The sequence below is a fragment of the Monodon monoceros genome, unplaced genomic scaffold, assembly GCF_005190385.1.
Source record: "Monodon monoceros isolate NGI ecotype Baffin Bay Population unplaced genomic scaffold, NGI_Narwhal_1 Super_Scaffold_18, whole genome shotgun sequence".
NCBI lineage: Eukaryota > Metazoa > Chordata > Mammalia > Artiodactyla > Monodontidae > Monodon > Monodon monoceros.
Window position 1 is genome coordinate 42,370,384 of NW_021703774.1, and position 17,594 is coordinate 42,387,977.

Genomic DNA, 17,594 nt, shown 5'->3' on the forward strand with positions numbered 1-17,594 from the left:
GCACGTGGATGTTTACTTGTTCATGTCCAGTATCATTTGTTGAAAAGACTGCATTTCTCTATTTTTTCTATATTTCTCTATATTACTTTTGTTCCTTTCTCAAAGATCAGTTGGTTCTATTTATGGGTTCTATTCTGGGCTCTCTATTCTGTCTTATTGATCTATTTGTTCTTTTGCCATACTGCACTGTCTTAGTGATTGTAGTTATATACTGTCTTGAAGTCAGTAGTATCAGCCTTAAAATCTTGCTCTTCTCCTTCAATATTTAGCTAAATAGCCTGGGTCTTTTCCATTTCATAATCTTTAGAATCAACTTGTCTATATCCACAAGATAATTTGCTGGGATTTTGATTCAGATTGCATTGAATCTATCAAGTTGGGAAGAATTGACACCTTGACAATAATGTATTTCTATCGATGAACATGAATATTTCTCCAATTATTTAGTTCTTTGATTTCTTTTTCCCCCATCGGAGTTTTGTAGTTTTCTTTATATAGATTTTGTACATATTTTGTAGATCCTAGCTTGCATACTTGGAATAAATTCCACTTCATTACGGTGTATAATTTTTATACATTGTTGGACTTTGCTAATAATTTGTTGCAAATTTTTGCACCTATATTTATGAGAGATATTGGTTTGTAGTTTCCTTTTCTTGTAACGTCTTTGTGTGGTTTTGGTTTTTGTTCTTTTTTTTAACATCTTTATTGGAGTATAACTGCTTTACAATGGTGTGTTAGTTTCTGCTTTATAGCAAAGTGAATCAGCTATACATATACATATATCCCCATATCTCCTCCCTCTAGATGGACACAAAGCTGGTTTTGGTTATTAGGGTAATGCTGACTTCATAGATTGAGTTAGGAAGTATTCCCTCTTCTTCTGTTTTGTGGAAGAGACTGTAGAGAATTAGTATAATTTCTTCTTTAAATGTTTGGTGGAAATTGGTAATGAATCCATCTGGGCCCGGTGCTTTCTGTTTTAGAAGGTTATTAATTATTAATTCAAATTCTTTAGTAGATATAGGTCTATTCATATTTTCTAACTCTTCTTCCTTGAGTTTTGGTGAATGTGTCTTTCAAGAATTTGTCCATTTCATCTAGGTTATCAAATTTGTGGTCAGTTATTATTTAGCCTTTTAATTTCCATGGGATCTATAGTAATGTGCTCTTTCTCATTTTTAATATTAGTAATTTGTGTCTTCTCTCTCTCTCTCTCTTTTTTTCTTAGCCTAGCTGGAAATTTTGATTTTATTGATCTTTTGAAACAAGCAGCTTTTGGCTCGTTGACTTTCTCTACTGATTTCTTATTTTTGATTTCACTGATTTCTGCTTTAATACTTGCTATTTCATTTCTTCTGCTTGCTTTGGACTTAATTTTCTCTATTTTTTTCTTTCTCTTTTTGGTTTTGTTTCCTCAGATGGAAACTTAGATTACTGATTTTAGATCTTTCTTCTTTTCTAATATATGCATTTAATGCTATAAACTTATCTTCAAGCACTGCTTTGGCTAAATCCCACAAATTTTAAGTTGTGTTTTTATTTTCACTTAGCTCAAAAAATTTAAATGTCCCTTGTTATTTCTAATTTGACCCATGTGTTATTTAGAAGTGTGTTGGTTAATCTCCAAATATTTTGGGATTTTCCAGTTATCTTTCTGGTTATTGATTTCTAGTTTAATTCCACTGTGGGCTGATACATTATATGATTTTTATTGTTCTAAATTTGTTAAGGTGTTTTTTTTTTATGGCACAGAAGGTGGTCTATTTTTGTGCATTTTCCATGTAACCTTGAGAAGAATGTGTACTCTGTTGTTGTTGGATAAAGTAGTCTACAGATGTCAATTATATCCAGTTGACTGATGGTGCTGTTGAGTTCAGCTATGTTCTTACTGATTTTCTGCTTGCTAGATCTGTCCATTTTTGATAGAGAAGTGTTGAAGTCTCCTACTATTATAGTGGCTTCATCTATCTCTCCTTACAGTTCTATTTCTATCAGTTTTTGCCTCATGTATTTTGACGCTGTGTTGTTAGGCACATACACATTAAGGATTGTTATGTCTTCTCAGAGAATTGACCCCTTTACATTATATAATGTACTTCTTTGTCCATGGTAAGTTTCCTTGCTCTGAAGTCTGTTCCATCCGAAATTAATATAGCTACTACTGCTTTCTTTTAATTAGAGTTAGCATGGTATATCTTTCTCCATCCTTTTACTTTATATATGTCTTTATAGTTAAGGTGGGTTTCTTGTAGAAGCCATATAGGTGGGTCTTCTTTTTTAATCCACTCTGATAATCTCTGTCTTTTAATTGGTATATTTGTACCATTGTAGTTTAAAGTGATTACTGATATAGCTGGATTAATATCTACCATATTTTTTACTGTTTTCTACTTGCTGCCCTTGTACTCTGTTCCTATTTTTGTCTTCCATTCTTTTTTTTCTGCTAATTGTGGTTTTCATTGAGGATTTTATATGATTCTATTTTCTCTTCCTCCTTAACATATCAATTATACATAACACAATTTTTATAGTGGTTGCCCTATACATTTACAACTAATCCAACTCCATTTTCAAATAACATTATACCACTTCATGGATAGTGAAAGTGCTTCATGACAAAATATTCCTAATTCCTCCCTCTCATCCTTTGTATCATTGCTGTAATTTACCTCCTACACATAAGCTATCATCCTCAAATACACCTTTGCCATTATTATTTTGAACAAACTGTAACCTGTTAGGTTAATTAAAAATAATAAGAATAAAAGTTTTTATTTCACCTTCACTGATTCTTTGCTAATGCTCTTTGTTCTTCTGTAGATCTGAGATTCTGACTTATGTCATTTTCCTTCTCACTGAAGAACTTGCAAGGCAGATCTAATGGCCATAAATTCCCTCAAATTTTGTTTGTCTGAGAAAATTTGTTCCTTCACTTTTGAAGGATAATTTCCTAGGTTGATGATTTTAATTTTTTTTTTTTGGTTTCAAAACTTTAAATATTTTATTTCATTCTCTTCCTGCTTGCATGGTTTCTGAGGAGAAGTAGGATGTAATTCTTATCCTTGCTCCTCTATATATAGTAAAGTATTTTTTTTTTCTCTAACTTCTTTCAAGATTTTTTCCTTTATATTTTATTTTCTGCAGTTTTACTATGATATGCCTAGGTATGGTTTCATTGGCACATTCCTACTTGATGTTCTCTGAGCTTCCTGGATATGTGGTTTGGTGCCTGACATTAACTTAGGGAAATTCTCAGTCAGTACTGTTTCTGTTTCTTTCTCTCTTTCTTCTCCTACTCTATTCCCTTTATACCTATGTGAGACCTTTTGCAGTTCTTCAACAGTTCTTGACTATTTTTTATGTTTTTTACAGTATTTTTTCTCTTTGTATACTTTTCCTTTTCAGTTTTGGAAGTTTCTACTGACATATCCTCAAGCTCAGAGATTCTTTCCTCAAACATGTCCAGTCGACTTAGAAGTCCATCAAAGGCGTTCTTCATTCCTGTTATAATGTTATTGATCTCTAGCATTTCTTCTTTATTTTTTCTTAGAATTTCCATCTCTCTGCTTATATTACCCATCTGTTCTTGCATATTAACTACTCTTCTATTGGCACTCATGATCTGATTATTTCCAATATCTCTGCCATATCCCTGAGTCTGGTTCAGATGCTTGCTCTGCCTTTTCAAACTGTTCTTTTGCCTTTCAGCATGACTTGTCATTTTGGGCAAGGTGTACTGGGTGAAAAGAACTCTGGTAAATAGGCCTTCAGTAATGTGGTAGGGAGGTGTGGGGGAGGGGAAGTCTTCTAGAGTCCTGTGATCAGTTCTCAGTCTTTTAGTGAGTCTGTGCCTCTGAGCTGTGAATGTCACAAGTGCTAAGTGGGACATGGCTAGAGGGTGATGGAGTTGAGTATATCCTTTCCCCTAGGTCATTTAGGCTCTGATAAAATTCCCATAGTTTAGGCTCTGGTAAAATAGTTTCTTTTGAGTGCAGGCCTAATTAAAAAGAACATAATGCTCTGGCATATTTCAAAATGGTTACTTCCCCCCCCATCCCCCAAGGGGATTATTTTTTTCCTGATATTGACTGTGGGAACCTGGTAGAGTTTCAGGAAGTAAAACTCACAAAAATGAATGGACCCCCTGGAATTTTTAACTCTCTGATTTATGCAAGTTGAGCATCCAGCAATTCCTCAATTACACTTCGACATTTCCTACATAGGCACTGGTATCTATGGAGGTTTCTGCCTGTGGGTTTCTGTTCTGGTAAATTGTGCTTCTCTGTATGGCCAGTCTCTCCAATTTTGAGGGCAGTTTTTTATCCTGTCACCTCACTTCTTTGAGGGATCTAAGAAGAGCATAGAGTTTTCAGTTTGTTCAGATTTTTATTTGTTAGGATAGAGAGGCAACTTCCAAGCTCCTTACAAGCTGGGTCAGAAACTGGACATGCTAAACCTGATATTTAATTGGTGAGTGGGCTCTCATCACGCTGGCCCTAGCATACCCTGCTCACACTCTCTTGCACTTCCTTATCCCCTTTTGGGATTCCTAGCTCCGACACAAAGACCATGTTCAATCTACCTTGGCTCACCTTAGTAGTTATGATATACAACCATGAAAAGTGAATTAAAAGAAAAATCTATCAGGGAACTGAGTAGAGAAAAAGAAGATAATTTTTTTTTATAAAACTCAGAAGTAGATATTATTTGGTATTTCTTCATTGGTTTATTCTAACAAGGATTATTTTTAATTAAAAAAATGTTTATCCTTGTCAACTGAAAAATCAAAAGCACAACCTAAAAGTTGAGAATTATGTATTATTCGGTGTACTTAAGCCCAGGACACAAAGGTAAGAGAGGAGCCAGGATAAACAGGAGTTTTTGCAAAAGACAAACAAATAAACAAAAAAAACCAAACCAAAAGAAAAAAAAACCAAAACCCAGGTAGTGGAATGTCAAAAGATTCCTGCTAACTGAAGAAAACCAGACATCTCAAGTTAATGAATTTAGTGCTTTCCACACATGGGAAGATGCAAGAGTCTGGTTTATTGAAATTATTCCTTTGATAGGGCCACTATCCTATTTTTCTGCACCCTGAAGCCCCTCAGGGTACACAGTCAGTGCAGTGGAAGCCTGTTTATCTCCATCCTGAATTCCCCTCGGGGTGCATTGTCCTGCACCATGGGGGAGGGGAGTGGGTCAGTGGCTGAGGGTTTTACATCCTTTGTTTACTGAAATGATAGGTGACGTTCTTTGTCCACATGCTCTTGTTTTTAGCTTTGAAAGTGTAGCTAGGAATGGGTATATAGCAAGGATTTACTAAAAGACTAAAGGAAGGGTCTTTTATGGGTATTTTTTCTGCCCTTCAGGAAACAGACATACTCTGTGGCATAACCTTGCTAAAATGTCTCTTAAGGCAAGATGCAAGATAGCAAAGCTCTTTCTCTAGCCAGCCTGTCATGAATAAAAAAGACAAGTGGGACTTCCCTGGTGGCACAGTGGTTAAGAACCTGCCTGCCAATGCAGGGGACATGGTTTTGAGCCCTGGTCCGGGAAGATCCCACATGCTGCAGAGCAACTAAGCCCGTGCGCCACAACTACTGAGTCTGCGAGCCACAACTACTGAGCCTGCGTGCCACAGCTACTGAAGCCTGTGCACCTAGGGCCCGTGCTCCACAACAAGAGAAGCCACTGCAATGAGAAGCCCACATACCACAACGAAGAGTAGCTCCCATTCGCTGCAACTAAAGAAAAGCCCACGCGCAGCAATGAAGACCCAATACAGCCAAAAATAAATTAAAAAAAAAAAAAAAAAGACAAGGGGCAATCGCCACTCTCTCTGAGTGAATCACTAAATCAGCCAAAGGAGAAGGGAGGGAAATAGAAAGAAGCTCCATGACTAAGACAGTGGATATGAGCAACCTTCCACGTCTGAATGGTAGAATCCTGCTCAAAGCAGTAAGATATATCTCCCTTGAAAATGTTAGCCCGTTTAGAATTTTGGGTATTAATAGCCTTTATTGTTCATTTTCTTTTAGCTCATATGAATGGCTTATCACTTCAATTAACACATATTTCATTCCTTTTTAGAATATTCATGAAAGTTAAATTTCAAATGAACACTGCATATGTGGACTTTTAAGAACATTATAACATCACTCACAAAATCTACTTAGTGATCTTCACAGCAATCAGAGAGAAAAAGAAGTTGATAAAAAATGAAGCAGCAGAAGGGGGCAGTAAAACTCAACAGAATGCTCTGGAAGATTTTTAATATGCTTTCTTATTTTCGCTTTATACAGAGAATTTCCCAACAAATTTCAGAGACTAATAAAAGAAATTTTATATAACAGATACATATATTTGTCTAAAATGTACACAGAAACACTAAATATATACCCAAATGAGAGTTAAAATTTTTACATAATCATAACCTTATTTTTTATGGTGTGACATACAGCATAATAATCATAGTACTTTTCCACATATGACAGGTTTAGCCACTTTGATTTGGTTTGGGACATTTAATATTCCCCCATGACCAGCATCCCCAAATATGCTTTCCATTTTATTTTATTGTCTCAGACTTGTCAAAATTAATAAATCACTATTGTTTTTCCTGAAGCCCATAATTGGACTTCCTTTCTAAACTGCACCCATCCTTAAAATGTCATTTTCTCCTTGAACTATTTTCTGACTGCATAGGTACATGTAACTCTCTCTATTGTGCTATAGAAGTTACAGATTAAACCAAGTACTTTAACCAAATAGATGTTTTTTAATTGAATTTCCACTATGAAATGGAGTTCAATTTCTTTAAGTTCCAAGTAGTCTAAATGTTATTATTCTCTACACTGTTTTGTTCTCACCTCTGAATTCAGCCTCTCTGCAAACAGAACACACTTATATACACAGTAGGTATATATACTTATATACATAGTAGGTATACAATTAAGCTCTGATGAGGACAATGATGATGACTTCAAAATGAATTCAGGATTACAATATAAAATTTTAGTATACTTAAGAATTCAGAGCTTTCCTGGTGGCGCAGTGGTTGAGAGTCCGCCTGCCGAGGCAGGGGACACGGGTTCTTGCCCTGGTCCGGGAAGATCCCACATGTCGCGGAGTGGCTGGGCCCGTGAGCCATGGCCGCTGAGCCTGCGCATCCGGAGCCTGTGCTCCGCAACGGGAGAGGCCACAACTGTGAGGGGCCCGCGTACCACAAAAAAACAAAAACAAAACAAACAAACAAACAAAAAAAAGAGAATTCAGAGTATGAATTCTTCCCTCGCATCTAACCAAGCTCAAATTAGTAGTCTTAAATATCAACTTAAAATTTGAGTAGATACATCCTACTCACTTAAAATGAAACAGAAAATTGGAATTATTAAAAGAAATTATTGGGCTTCCCTGGTGGCACAGTGGTTGGGAGTCTGCCTGCTAATGCAGGGGACACGGGTTCGAGCCCTGGTCTGGGAGGATCCCGCATGCCGCGGAGCGACTAGGCCCGTGAGCCACAAGTACTGAGCCTGCGCGTCTGGATCCTGTGCTCCGCAACAAGAGAGGCCGCAATAGCGAGAGGCCCGCGCACTGGGATGAAGAGTAGCTCCCGCTTGCCACAACTAGAGAAAGCCCTCGCACAGAAACGAAGACCCAAACACAGCAAAAATAAATATAAATTAATTAATAAAGTGTCTCAGATTGATGTGTTTAATACCTTAAAAAAAAAGAAATTATTTTTTTAAATCTATGCTCTTAGTTGAAATTTCATGTAAGACTCAGTACAATAAATGGGAGTGTCACAAATGGAATGATTAACTATGTCTAGAGGAGAAAAGCTTCCTGCGTGAGATGGAATTTTAGTCATTTGTGTCTCATGTAGAATCAGATAACGTGTACATTAAGCAAAATACTTTTTTTAAAAATCCAGTGTCTTTTTTTAAAGGCTCTACAACGCTGCTACTTTTTTTTTCTTTTCTTAGCATTTTACCCTCACACACCCTCCCAGCCACTACCAAAAGATAGATGTTAAACAAAAGCAAAGGATGATGAAATTCAAAATTGTCAAAATCACCCTTCTTTTACATCCGTTCCATCCAAATTCTTCATCAAATTACCTTCCAAAATGAGAATAGAAAATTGGCCCTAATGAGCCCAGACAATTGAAAAGTAAACGTAATGTATTTTAATCCTTTGTCACAACTCATTATCCTGGAAAAGTAGGCAGAAAAGACAAAAAAGCAAACTTTAAAAATCTACTTCCTTCTATTTGTATCTCCTGTGAAGGGCTGGCGACCCAAACACTGGGAACCAAGCGGCAGAGAAAGAAATGCATTAAAGCAGAAGTTTTGGACGTTTAGCATCCCTGCAGATCCTGGTCACCTCCGCTTCCCTGGTTCATCGGAGAGGAAAGTTTATAGCGGTGACCCTTCGATCCCAGATTGACGGTTTACAGGATAAGAACTCAGGATCGGTATTGAGGAGAGGAATTTACCTTTATTTCCCCTCTCCAAGAAGCAACGTCGGGGTGGTGGCGTGGAGAACAGCATTTATGTTAAAAACAACTCAGCTATAAAGAGAAGCTACAGATATGTACGCTGACTATAGCTATCACATTTCATTAGGTCAAGTAAAAATCTAAAAAAAATTTAAATGTATGTATGTGTGTGCTGAACCTACACGAGGCTGAGTGGTCACTGAAATCATGACACGTCTGAAATACACATGAGTAAAACATGTCAGCCTTTCTTGGACCCACTCTCCCCAGTCTGTCCAGACTGTGTCTTCTTCGGCCCCCCAAAGCCTAGGGACCAGACCAGGGGGCGGGGGCGCGCAAGGGGATTCCCTGCGCTCCGGAACCTCCAGGCTCCTCTGATTCCGGGAAAGGAAGACCAGGGGGCCGCCCTTCCCCCGCAAGAAGATCTGCCTCGGCATCGGGTCTTGGAAGCCTGGGTCAAAGACCCGAAAGAAGGAAAGGAATCTGGCGCGAAGCCCGGCGCCGAGGGCGGAGAAACCCAGGGAGGGGCTCAGGAAGATCGAAGTGGGGAGGGGGCGATCCGCTTTGCACCCACCTTGGGGAAGCCGAGCGCAACCTCCCAGGTTTCCGATTTTCCAGTTTCCGTGGGTAAAAAAAATCCTACCCCGACCCGGGCGGGTCTTACGCAATTATTTAAGTGGAGAGACGGAGGAAAAGTTTTGGAGGGGGGGAAGGAAAGGCGGAAAGAAACAGTCATGCCGTCACGTGGGCTGTTTTCACGCATAAAAGGAAGGTCCTCTCCGTTAGCTTCCAGTTGTCAAACGACTCGCAGCGACCGTCAGAGGACGCTCAGGAACTCCGCACCGCGCCTTCCTCCAACTGGACAGGCGGGACTCACACAACGCAACGCCTCTGCCGGTCCCGCGCCCCTCCCGCAGCCGAGATGCTTGCCCGCGCGCTGCTGCTCTGCGCCGCCCTGGCGCTCTGTGGTGCAGGTGAGTGAGTACCTGGGCGCCCGGCACCTGGGACTCCGCGGCTCCGTACACCCGGGTCGAGTTTCCGCTCTGACCTCTCCAGGGAACTCTAGGTATTCTGAATACCCTCGGAAGACAGAGGCTGTATGGCTTTGTAAAGAGGCTGGACCACTCGAGTCCAAATAAACTGGACGGACAGCTCAGCTTTGCCATCAGCTCTGATCATCATGGGTCACTTACTTAACCCGTCCGAGTCTCACTTTTCTCATCTGCTAAATAGGAATAGTGATACTAATTTGCAGGTTATCATAAGACAGACTCTGATCAATATATGCGAGATGTTTTGTTTTTAATAGTACCTACTGTTACTGAATGGAAATAATTGTGTTAAATACCCTAGTTAGTGCTTTCCTGCCCCAGGGAAGTCCAGATTGTTTTTTCAGGTAAGCAAAATGTTTAAAAATGAAGCTGTTTTTACTTTGAAATTTTCTCTACTTTTTTTTTTTGGCTGCACTGCGCAGCTTGCGGGATCTTAGTTTCTTGACCAGGGATGGAACCCAGGCCCTCAGCAGTGAGAGCAGTCTTAACCATTGGATGGCCTGGGAATTCCCTGTTTTGTTTTTGTTTAATGTAAATTAAGTCATGCCACTTTAATACTGTAAGCCATTCAATGATTTCCCTTGACACGGAATAAAACCCAAATTCCCATAAGACCCACATGATCTGCCTTTGCCTTTTCTGAACTCACCTTCCACCTCTCCTCCTAGCTTTGCTTCTGCCACACTCTCTCAAACACGCCTCAGGGCCTTTTCACTAGTTTTCCTCTCAACTTGGAATGTTCTTTGTCCAGATCTTTCAACAGCTTTGAGTTCTGACAAAAACAAAAAGAAAACCAAAAAAACACTTAAATTTTGATTAATGTACTGGATCAATTAACTTTAATTTTGGAAGTCCTACTTCTTTGAGCCTCTTAAAAAGGCTAATTTGAACATCTAAAAAGTTACAAAGAAAAGCTTAGCAACATTCCACCAATATGTCTGGTGGAATATTCTGTTACCTTTATTTAGAATAGGAAGTTGGTATTTCTACATTTTAACCATTCTGTGAGGCAAGCCAAAAAAAAATTGCTTTCCCATGACTACCTGTATATTTCTTGAACTTTTTAATCATAAAGTTGAATCATAGTAAGTAAAACAATTAAATGTTTAAGTCAAGATTAAGACACTGAAGAATGATTTATTCACTGTCTTTACTTTCTTTTTTTTTAATTCGGGTATAGTTGTTTTACAATGTGTTAATTTTTACTGTACAGTGAAGTGGAGTTCCCTGTGCAATACAGCAGGTTCTTATTAGTTATCTATTTTATACATATTATGTCATATATATGACATATATATCAATCTCATTGTCTTTACTTTATTGTAGCAAATCCTTGCTGTTCCAGTCCATGCCAGAATCGAGGTGTATGTATGAGCATAGGATTTGACCAGTATAAATGTGACTGTACCCGAACAGGATTCTATGGTGAAAACTGTACCACACGTAAGTTTGTTTTTGGGTGCCCTCATTTGGAATGGGGATATATACAGTTATCATTTTACAGAATTGTGTCTTATAATGAGGTCCCATTAATTTCTCTTTTTTTTCTCTTTGCAGCTGAATTTCTGACAAGAATAAAATTATTCCTGAAACCCACTCCAAACACAGTGCACTACATACTTACGCACTTCAAGGGAGTCTGGAACATTGTCAATAACATTCCCTTCCTGCAGAACATGATTATGAGATATGTGTTGATATGTAAGTACAAATCACTTTCTAGGGCTTTCAGCGGCCTCAAAGAAAAATGTACTTTATAAAACTTTAGATTTTTAAACTTAATCCGAAACATTTAAATATACCATTTTAGTTTACCTTCTGTCTTAATGGCCAAAAATATTGACATCTGAATCCCTTCAAGTTTATAAAGTTCTGTCTCACAGTCAGAATTCTACTTAAAATCCTGCATACCTGCATACCTCTTCTAACCTTCACTGTTCTTGACAGTTTGTGAAGGAAGTGTGGTCTAGTTGTTTATTGAATGCCCATGGGCCACAGAATTGCACCCATTAAAATAAATGGATAATTTGGATTGGGGTCAGCAAGAAAATACCTTTATTTCTAAAGTGAGTGTCAAGCCCAGACATTCCTCATAGGCCTCTTCAGCAGTAAGTGGATGGTTATTTGAAAAATCAAGATGGCTGGACCATACTGTCTTCTGTAAAGTATATATACGTTATCAAAGATGCATGTTAATGAATCATTCTTTCCTCTTTTTTGAGTACCGGTGGCCGTTGGCTTTAAAGTATAACTGTTTTAAAATAGAGTATCTTTGTTGGAATTAAATTCACTCTAGTGCCACTTTGCATATTTTACAATAAAAATGAACATTGATTTGCCTTGCATATGGGAGCAAATAATGTTTTTTTTTCCCCTCAAATTTCAGCGAGATCACATCTGATTGACAGCCCGCCAACTTATAATGTGCACTACGGCTATAAAAGCTGGGAAGCCTTTTCTAACCTGTCCTATTACACCAGAGTTCTTCCTCCTGTGCCTGATGACTGCCCAACACCCATGGGTGTCAAAGGTGAGTGAGAGGAAGCAGTTAGAGATGTATTAACTGTAACTGGAATTGGATTGCTACCTAGAAAATTTGACCATAAACTATGATTTATTTGTTAATAAAGCCATTTTTTCCTTATGGATATCTCTGGAGATTTTTTGAAAGTGTGAGTCCATGTAAACTACTCCATGAAAGTGAATGGGCATTTTGGTATAATGTCATGATGTTTTCAAATTCTATCATTAAAACTGAATTAATATTAAACAAAATAGATTAAAATATTCAATAAGAAGTTGTTCCCCTGTGTTTTAGAACTTCCATTTATATTATGATCCTGTTCAAAGTTGTACTTCTCCTGTAAGTGAAAAAGACCCTGGTTAATTGACAGTCACTCTCTGCTTCCTTGAATATATAGATGGATTCTTACCTTAGGCTTTCTCATTTTTCAGGGAGGAAAGAGCTTCCTGATTCAAAAGAAGTTGTGGAAAAAGTACTTCTAAGAAGAAAGTTCATCCCTGATCCCCAGGGCACAAATATGATGTTTGCGTTCTTTGCCCAGCACTTCACCCATCAATTTTTCAAGACAGATCATAAGCGAGGACCAGCATTCACCACGGGACAGAGCCATGGGGTAAGACAGAGTTAAATCAAAATTAGTAGCAAATCATAGTTCTATCTATAAAAACCTTAAATGGAGTTTCCATTTTAATTCACTGGTTTGGTAAAAATACAAAAACAAACACACAGACACACATACTTACATACATATATACAGATTATTATTTGTAGTTTGGCTCTTATATTTTTAGTTTAAAATATTGGCACTGCAAAAGGTTGTCTTCAAAAACATTTGTACCCTGATTATGCTGCCTTAAATATTATAAGGTGAGATTTTTGCAGCATTATTATCTCTTGGATTTCAGTGACATAGCTTCAAGTTATTGATAAGAATTTTATATCAAACATTTTCTGCTGCTTTTTAAAAGAAATACCATATAGTTATAGTGAAACTTATGATATAAGCTCCATATGAGACACTAATAGGTGACATATTTAGGAGACATATTTAGGTTTGTAGGTTTTAGTAGCTTCAGTGGATAAACAAGTTAATTTATTATTTTGTGGCTGTGAAAAATGTGTTATTGAAAAATTTTAATTAAAGCAAACTAAATCATCAAGTTATTTAGTGATAAATACATCATAGACACTTTACATAAGAATAAACAACAGCAACAAATTAAAAATTTTCCATAATCTTCTAGGTGGACTTAAATCATGTTTATGGTGAATCTTTGGAGAGACAGCATAAACTGCGCCTTTTCAAGGATGGAAAAATGAAATATCAGGTTTGTTCCATTTAAATATTAAGAATTAATTATGACTCACTACCCACCTATGTTCAAAATCTCTTATGATTAAAATTTGTTTCTTACCTCTTTTGTTACTGTTATTTTTTAGATAATTGGTGGTGAAATGTATCCTCCCACAGTCAAAGATACTCAGGTCGAGATGATCTACCCCCCTCATGTTCCTGAACACCTGCGGTTTGCTGTGGGGCAGGAAGTCTTTGGTCTGGTGCCTGGTCTGATGATGTATGCCACAATTTGGCTGCGGGAACACAACAGAGTGTGTGATGTTCTTAAACATGAGCATCCAGAATGGGACGATGAGCGGTTGTTCCAGACAAGTAGGCTAATACTGATAGGTAAGCAAGAAGGGCAAATCATTTAAATAAAATCCTCTTCCCCAGAGAAAACTAACTTTGCTAGGTTTTCAGTAATTCTGGGGGAATGTAGTACGTGTAAAATCACCTGCTCCATATTCATTCAATTCCTGAGCTTTTGATGGTAAAAAAGAAAATATAAAAGTGAAGGAATGGCAAATTAACAATTGCATTTTGGTTTCTTGAACGTTTGTGAGAAGAAATTCATGTTCTAAATTTTTCTTTTGTGCCAATAGGAGAAACTATTAAGATTGTGATTGAAGACTATGTACAGCACCTGAGTGGCTATCACTTCAAACTGAAGTTTGACCCAGAGCTGCTTTTTAACCAACAATTCCAGTACCAAAACCGTATTGCTGCTGAGTTTAACACACTCTACCACTGGCATCCCCTTCTGCCTGACACCTTTCAGATTGATGGCCAGGACTACAAGTATCAGCAATTTGTCTATAACAACTCCCTCTTACTGGAACACGGCCTCACTCAGTTTGTTGAATCATTCACCAGGCAAATTGCTGGCAGGGTAAGCTTTATTATTGAAAAACAAAACAAAACAAAGGACTTGTCAGTAACTAGAATTTCTGCTGCAGAAATGATTTTTCTTAAACTTACTAAAAGAGTAATTATTTGCTAGTAATATTCTTTCCTTGAAATAAGAAGCCTAACATATAATCTCGATTATAATATAATGTTACCATTATAATCTAGATCATAGAAATATTCTATAAATATTCCAAACTTACAGTTTAGGTCTCAGCTGGGAGCTGGGGCATCAGTCTTATGTACTTGGTACCCAAGGGATGCTTTTAAAATAGAAATCTGGGAATTCCTTGGTGGTCCAGTGGTTAGGACTTCACACTCTCACTGCCAAGGGCCCAGGTTCAATCTCTGGTCAGGGAACTAAAATCCTACAAGCTGTGCAGCACGGCCAAAAAAAGAAAAAAAAAAATCTTAAATATGCCTAAAACTCAACTGTGTTCTACAATGTAATTCATTTTCAACAGGTTGCTGGTGGTAGGAATCTTCCAGTTGCAGTAGAGAAAGTATCAAAGGCTTCAATTGACCACAGCAGAGAGATGAAATACCAGTCTTTTAATGAGTACCGCAAACGCTTTCTGCTGAAGCCTTATAAATCATTTGAAGAACTTACAGGTGAGGAACAGTTTCTAAACTTCTTCAAAGAGTCAAGGGGCAAATGAAAACAGCAGAAGTTGAAAGGAAATTGAGCAAAGGGTAAGACTTTTTTTATTTTGTAAAAGTTTTACATTGGTTGTATCTCTGTCCTTGTCACCTTCACAGGAGAGAAGGAAATGGCTGCGGAGTTAGAAGCGCTCTATGGTGACGTTGATGCCATGGAGCTGTATCCTGCTCTTCTGGTAGAAAAGCCTCGACCAGACGCCATCTTTGGGGAGACCATGGTAGAAGTTGGAGCACCATTCTCCTTGAAAGGACTTATGGGTAATCCTATATGTTCTCCTGAGTACTGGAAGCCTAGCACTTTTGGTGGAGAAGTAGGTTTTAAAATCATCAAGACTGCCTCAATTCAGTCTCTCATCTGCAATAACGTGAAAGGCTGTCCTTTTACCTCATTCAGTGTTCAAGATCCACAGCTCACCAAAACAGTCACCATTAATGCAAGCTCTTCCCACTCTGGACTAGATGATATCAACCCCACAGTACTACTAAAAGAACGTTCAACTGAACTGTAGAAGCTGATTGATCATATTTATTTATTTATATGAACTATTTCTTTTAACTTAATTATTTAATATTTATGTTAAACTCCTTGTGTTACTTAACATCTCTGTTAAGGAGAAAGGGGTCACACTTGTGAAGATTTTCATGTTGATTTTAAAGATGTCTTCAAGTTAAAGGGGGAAAACAGTTTTCATCCTTTTGTACAATCCAATGAGAAATGAGTGTGACATCTTTTTACTTGAATTTCAACTTAGAACAAAAGCTAAGATGTTTGAACATTTAAATGCTGTTACAAGATGACAAAATGCTGCACATTTCTTTCTACACTATCGATATTTCCAAGGTGTCTTCCATGATGTGTGAGAAGCAGCTACCTACTCAATGATCATTTTATGATCTTTTAGCCATTTTCTGATCAGTTTACTTCTATTTTGTTTTCCTGGTTTTAAGGTCTGAGTTTGTCTTTCTTTGGACTCTATACTTTCTTACCTGAACTTATGCAGGTTTTCAGGAAAAGCTCAGCTCAGGACTACTACAGAAGGCCTTTACAAGAAGGTATACACTCATTTTAAGTGAAAGGCAGAGAACTTTGTGAATAATTTAAAACCAAAGTAGCCTTATAGAGGCTAATAGCTTAGAACTGTAGGGGGTTCTCGCTTAAAAACAAAACTTAATTGCTGAATAGTTCCCAGGAAGACAATGCTTCTTTTCCACATCTCATTGTCAGCTGACATTTTCTGGTACTGTATATTAATTTAATTTATTGAAGACTATTATTTATGTCTTCTTAGGATGGTTATTATAAACTGGGTTTAAGGCTGCATTGATTTTTTTTTCTGCATTATATCAGAATCAATGTATCTTTTGGGATTACCTCTGAATTATTAATACAAGATAAATAATTGGCTTAAGGTTTGTGAATACATTTATTTAGGAATCCAACTTTGGTATACTGAGATGTAAAGTTGGAATTTGTCTTTAAGGTTTACCTATACACCAGCCCACAGAGAATGTTGTGTCTCATTAGCCTGGATGTGCTATAAGACTGATATTTTGTACATTTTTGAGGGACCTGTGGACGTTTCATTAATTCATTGACCCATAACTTTCTGGGCGGACATTCCGTGCAAAGAACTGTGGGTTTTAATATTTTTAAATCAAGCACTGACTACAGACAACATCAGTATTTATGTAAATAATTGAAAAAGTATGCCTCAGGCAGAGGGAGAAAATAAAATTTCATTAAAGAGAAATAACTCAGGGGAACTTTTAAGGTTTTATGTTATTGTTAAGAAAGAGTCAATAGTAGAAGGGCTTGTATAAAAAATTGTTAACTTGATTTTAAAAAAACTGATTTGTTAATATCTGAATGACTGAATCTGGGAATTTGGAATATGTGTTGAATGTTTTGGTGCCTCAGACAAATGTATGATTAAATTAATTTATGTAAACTGTAAGTGTTGAAACAAATGTCTGTTTATTTTTGTACTATTTAAGAACTGAAAATCTCTTCTAAAATAAATTTTGACTGTTGCTGTATATCTTTGTCATGAGATGATTTCTGTAAGGCATTATTATTCTCCTATCTCCAAACTGGACTGGCCCTTAATGAAATGGTTCTGCCCTCAGTCATACAGAGGCTTCTTAAGGTCACTATAATCTCTCATTCACGGCAACACTGTATTAGAAAATGTGTGCTCTGTGCTATAGGGGATAGCCACAGATTTGTTTTCATTGCCTAGTCTTAGAAGAGGAAAAAAAAAAACAAAAACAAGTATACAAAAGGCAAAGAATAAGAGAAAGTTACTAAGGAGGTACAAAATTTTTTTTTTTTTTTGCAGTATGCGGGCCTCTCACTGTTGTGGCCTCTCCCGTTGCGGAGCACAGGCTCCGGACGCGCAGGCTCAGCGGCCATGGCTCACGGGCCCAGCCGCTCCGCGGCATGTGGGGCCTTCCCGGACCGGGGCACGAACCCGTGTCCCCTGCATCGGCAGGCGGACTCTCAACCACTGCGCCACCAGGGAAGCCCAGGAGGTACAAAATTTAACAGGAAGTTCAAAGAGGGAAAGATTATGTTCAGTTGGGTAAATAATTGAAACCTGGCTCATTGGC

The 17,594-nt window shown here is 37.7% G+C and overlaps 1 protein-coding gene and 1 long non-coding RNA gene across 2 annotated transcripts; one reads left to right on the forward strand and one right to left on the reverse strand.

Moving 5' to 3' along the window:
• Nucleotides 1–9,332: 9,332 nt before the first annotated feature.
• Nucleotides 9,333–17,306, forward strand: PTGS2 (prostaglandin-endoperoxide synthase 2). The gene is made up of 10 exons (XM_029231095.1): nt 9,333–9,477; nt 10,882–10,998; nt 11,113–11,256; nt 11,942–12,085; nt 12,511–12,692; nt 13,324–13,407; nt 13,520–13,766; nt 14,021–14,307; nt 14,789–14,936; nt 15,084–17,306. Exons 1-10 carry the CDS (start codon nt 9,426–9,428, stop codon nt 15,491–15,493), a joined length of 1,815 nt encoding a protein of 604 aa, XP_029086928.1. The 5' UTR covers nt 9,333–9,425; the 3' UTR covers nt 15,494–17,306.
• On the reverse strand, nt 9,673–12,619 carry LOC114899925. Its single transcript, XR_003794661.1, has 3 exons — nt 12,489–12,619; nt 10,205–10,327; nt 9,673–9,725 (listed from the first exon to the last, which is right to left on the reverse strand). It is a non-coding gene; the product is annotated as an uncharacterized LOC114899925 (long non-coding RNA).
• Nucleotides 17,307–17,594: the final 288 nt, after the last annotated feature.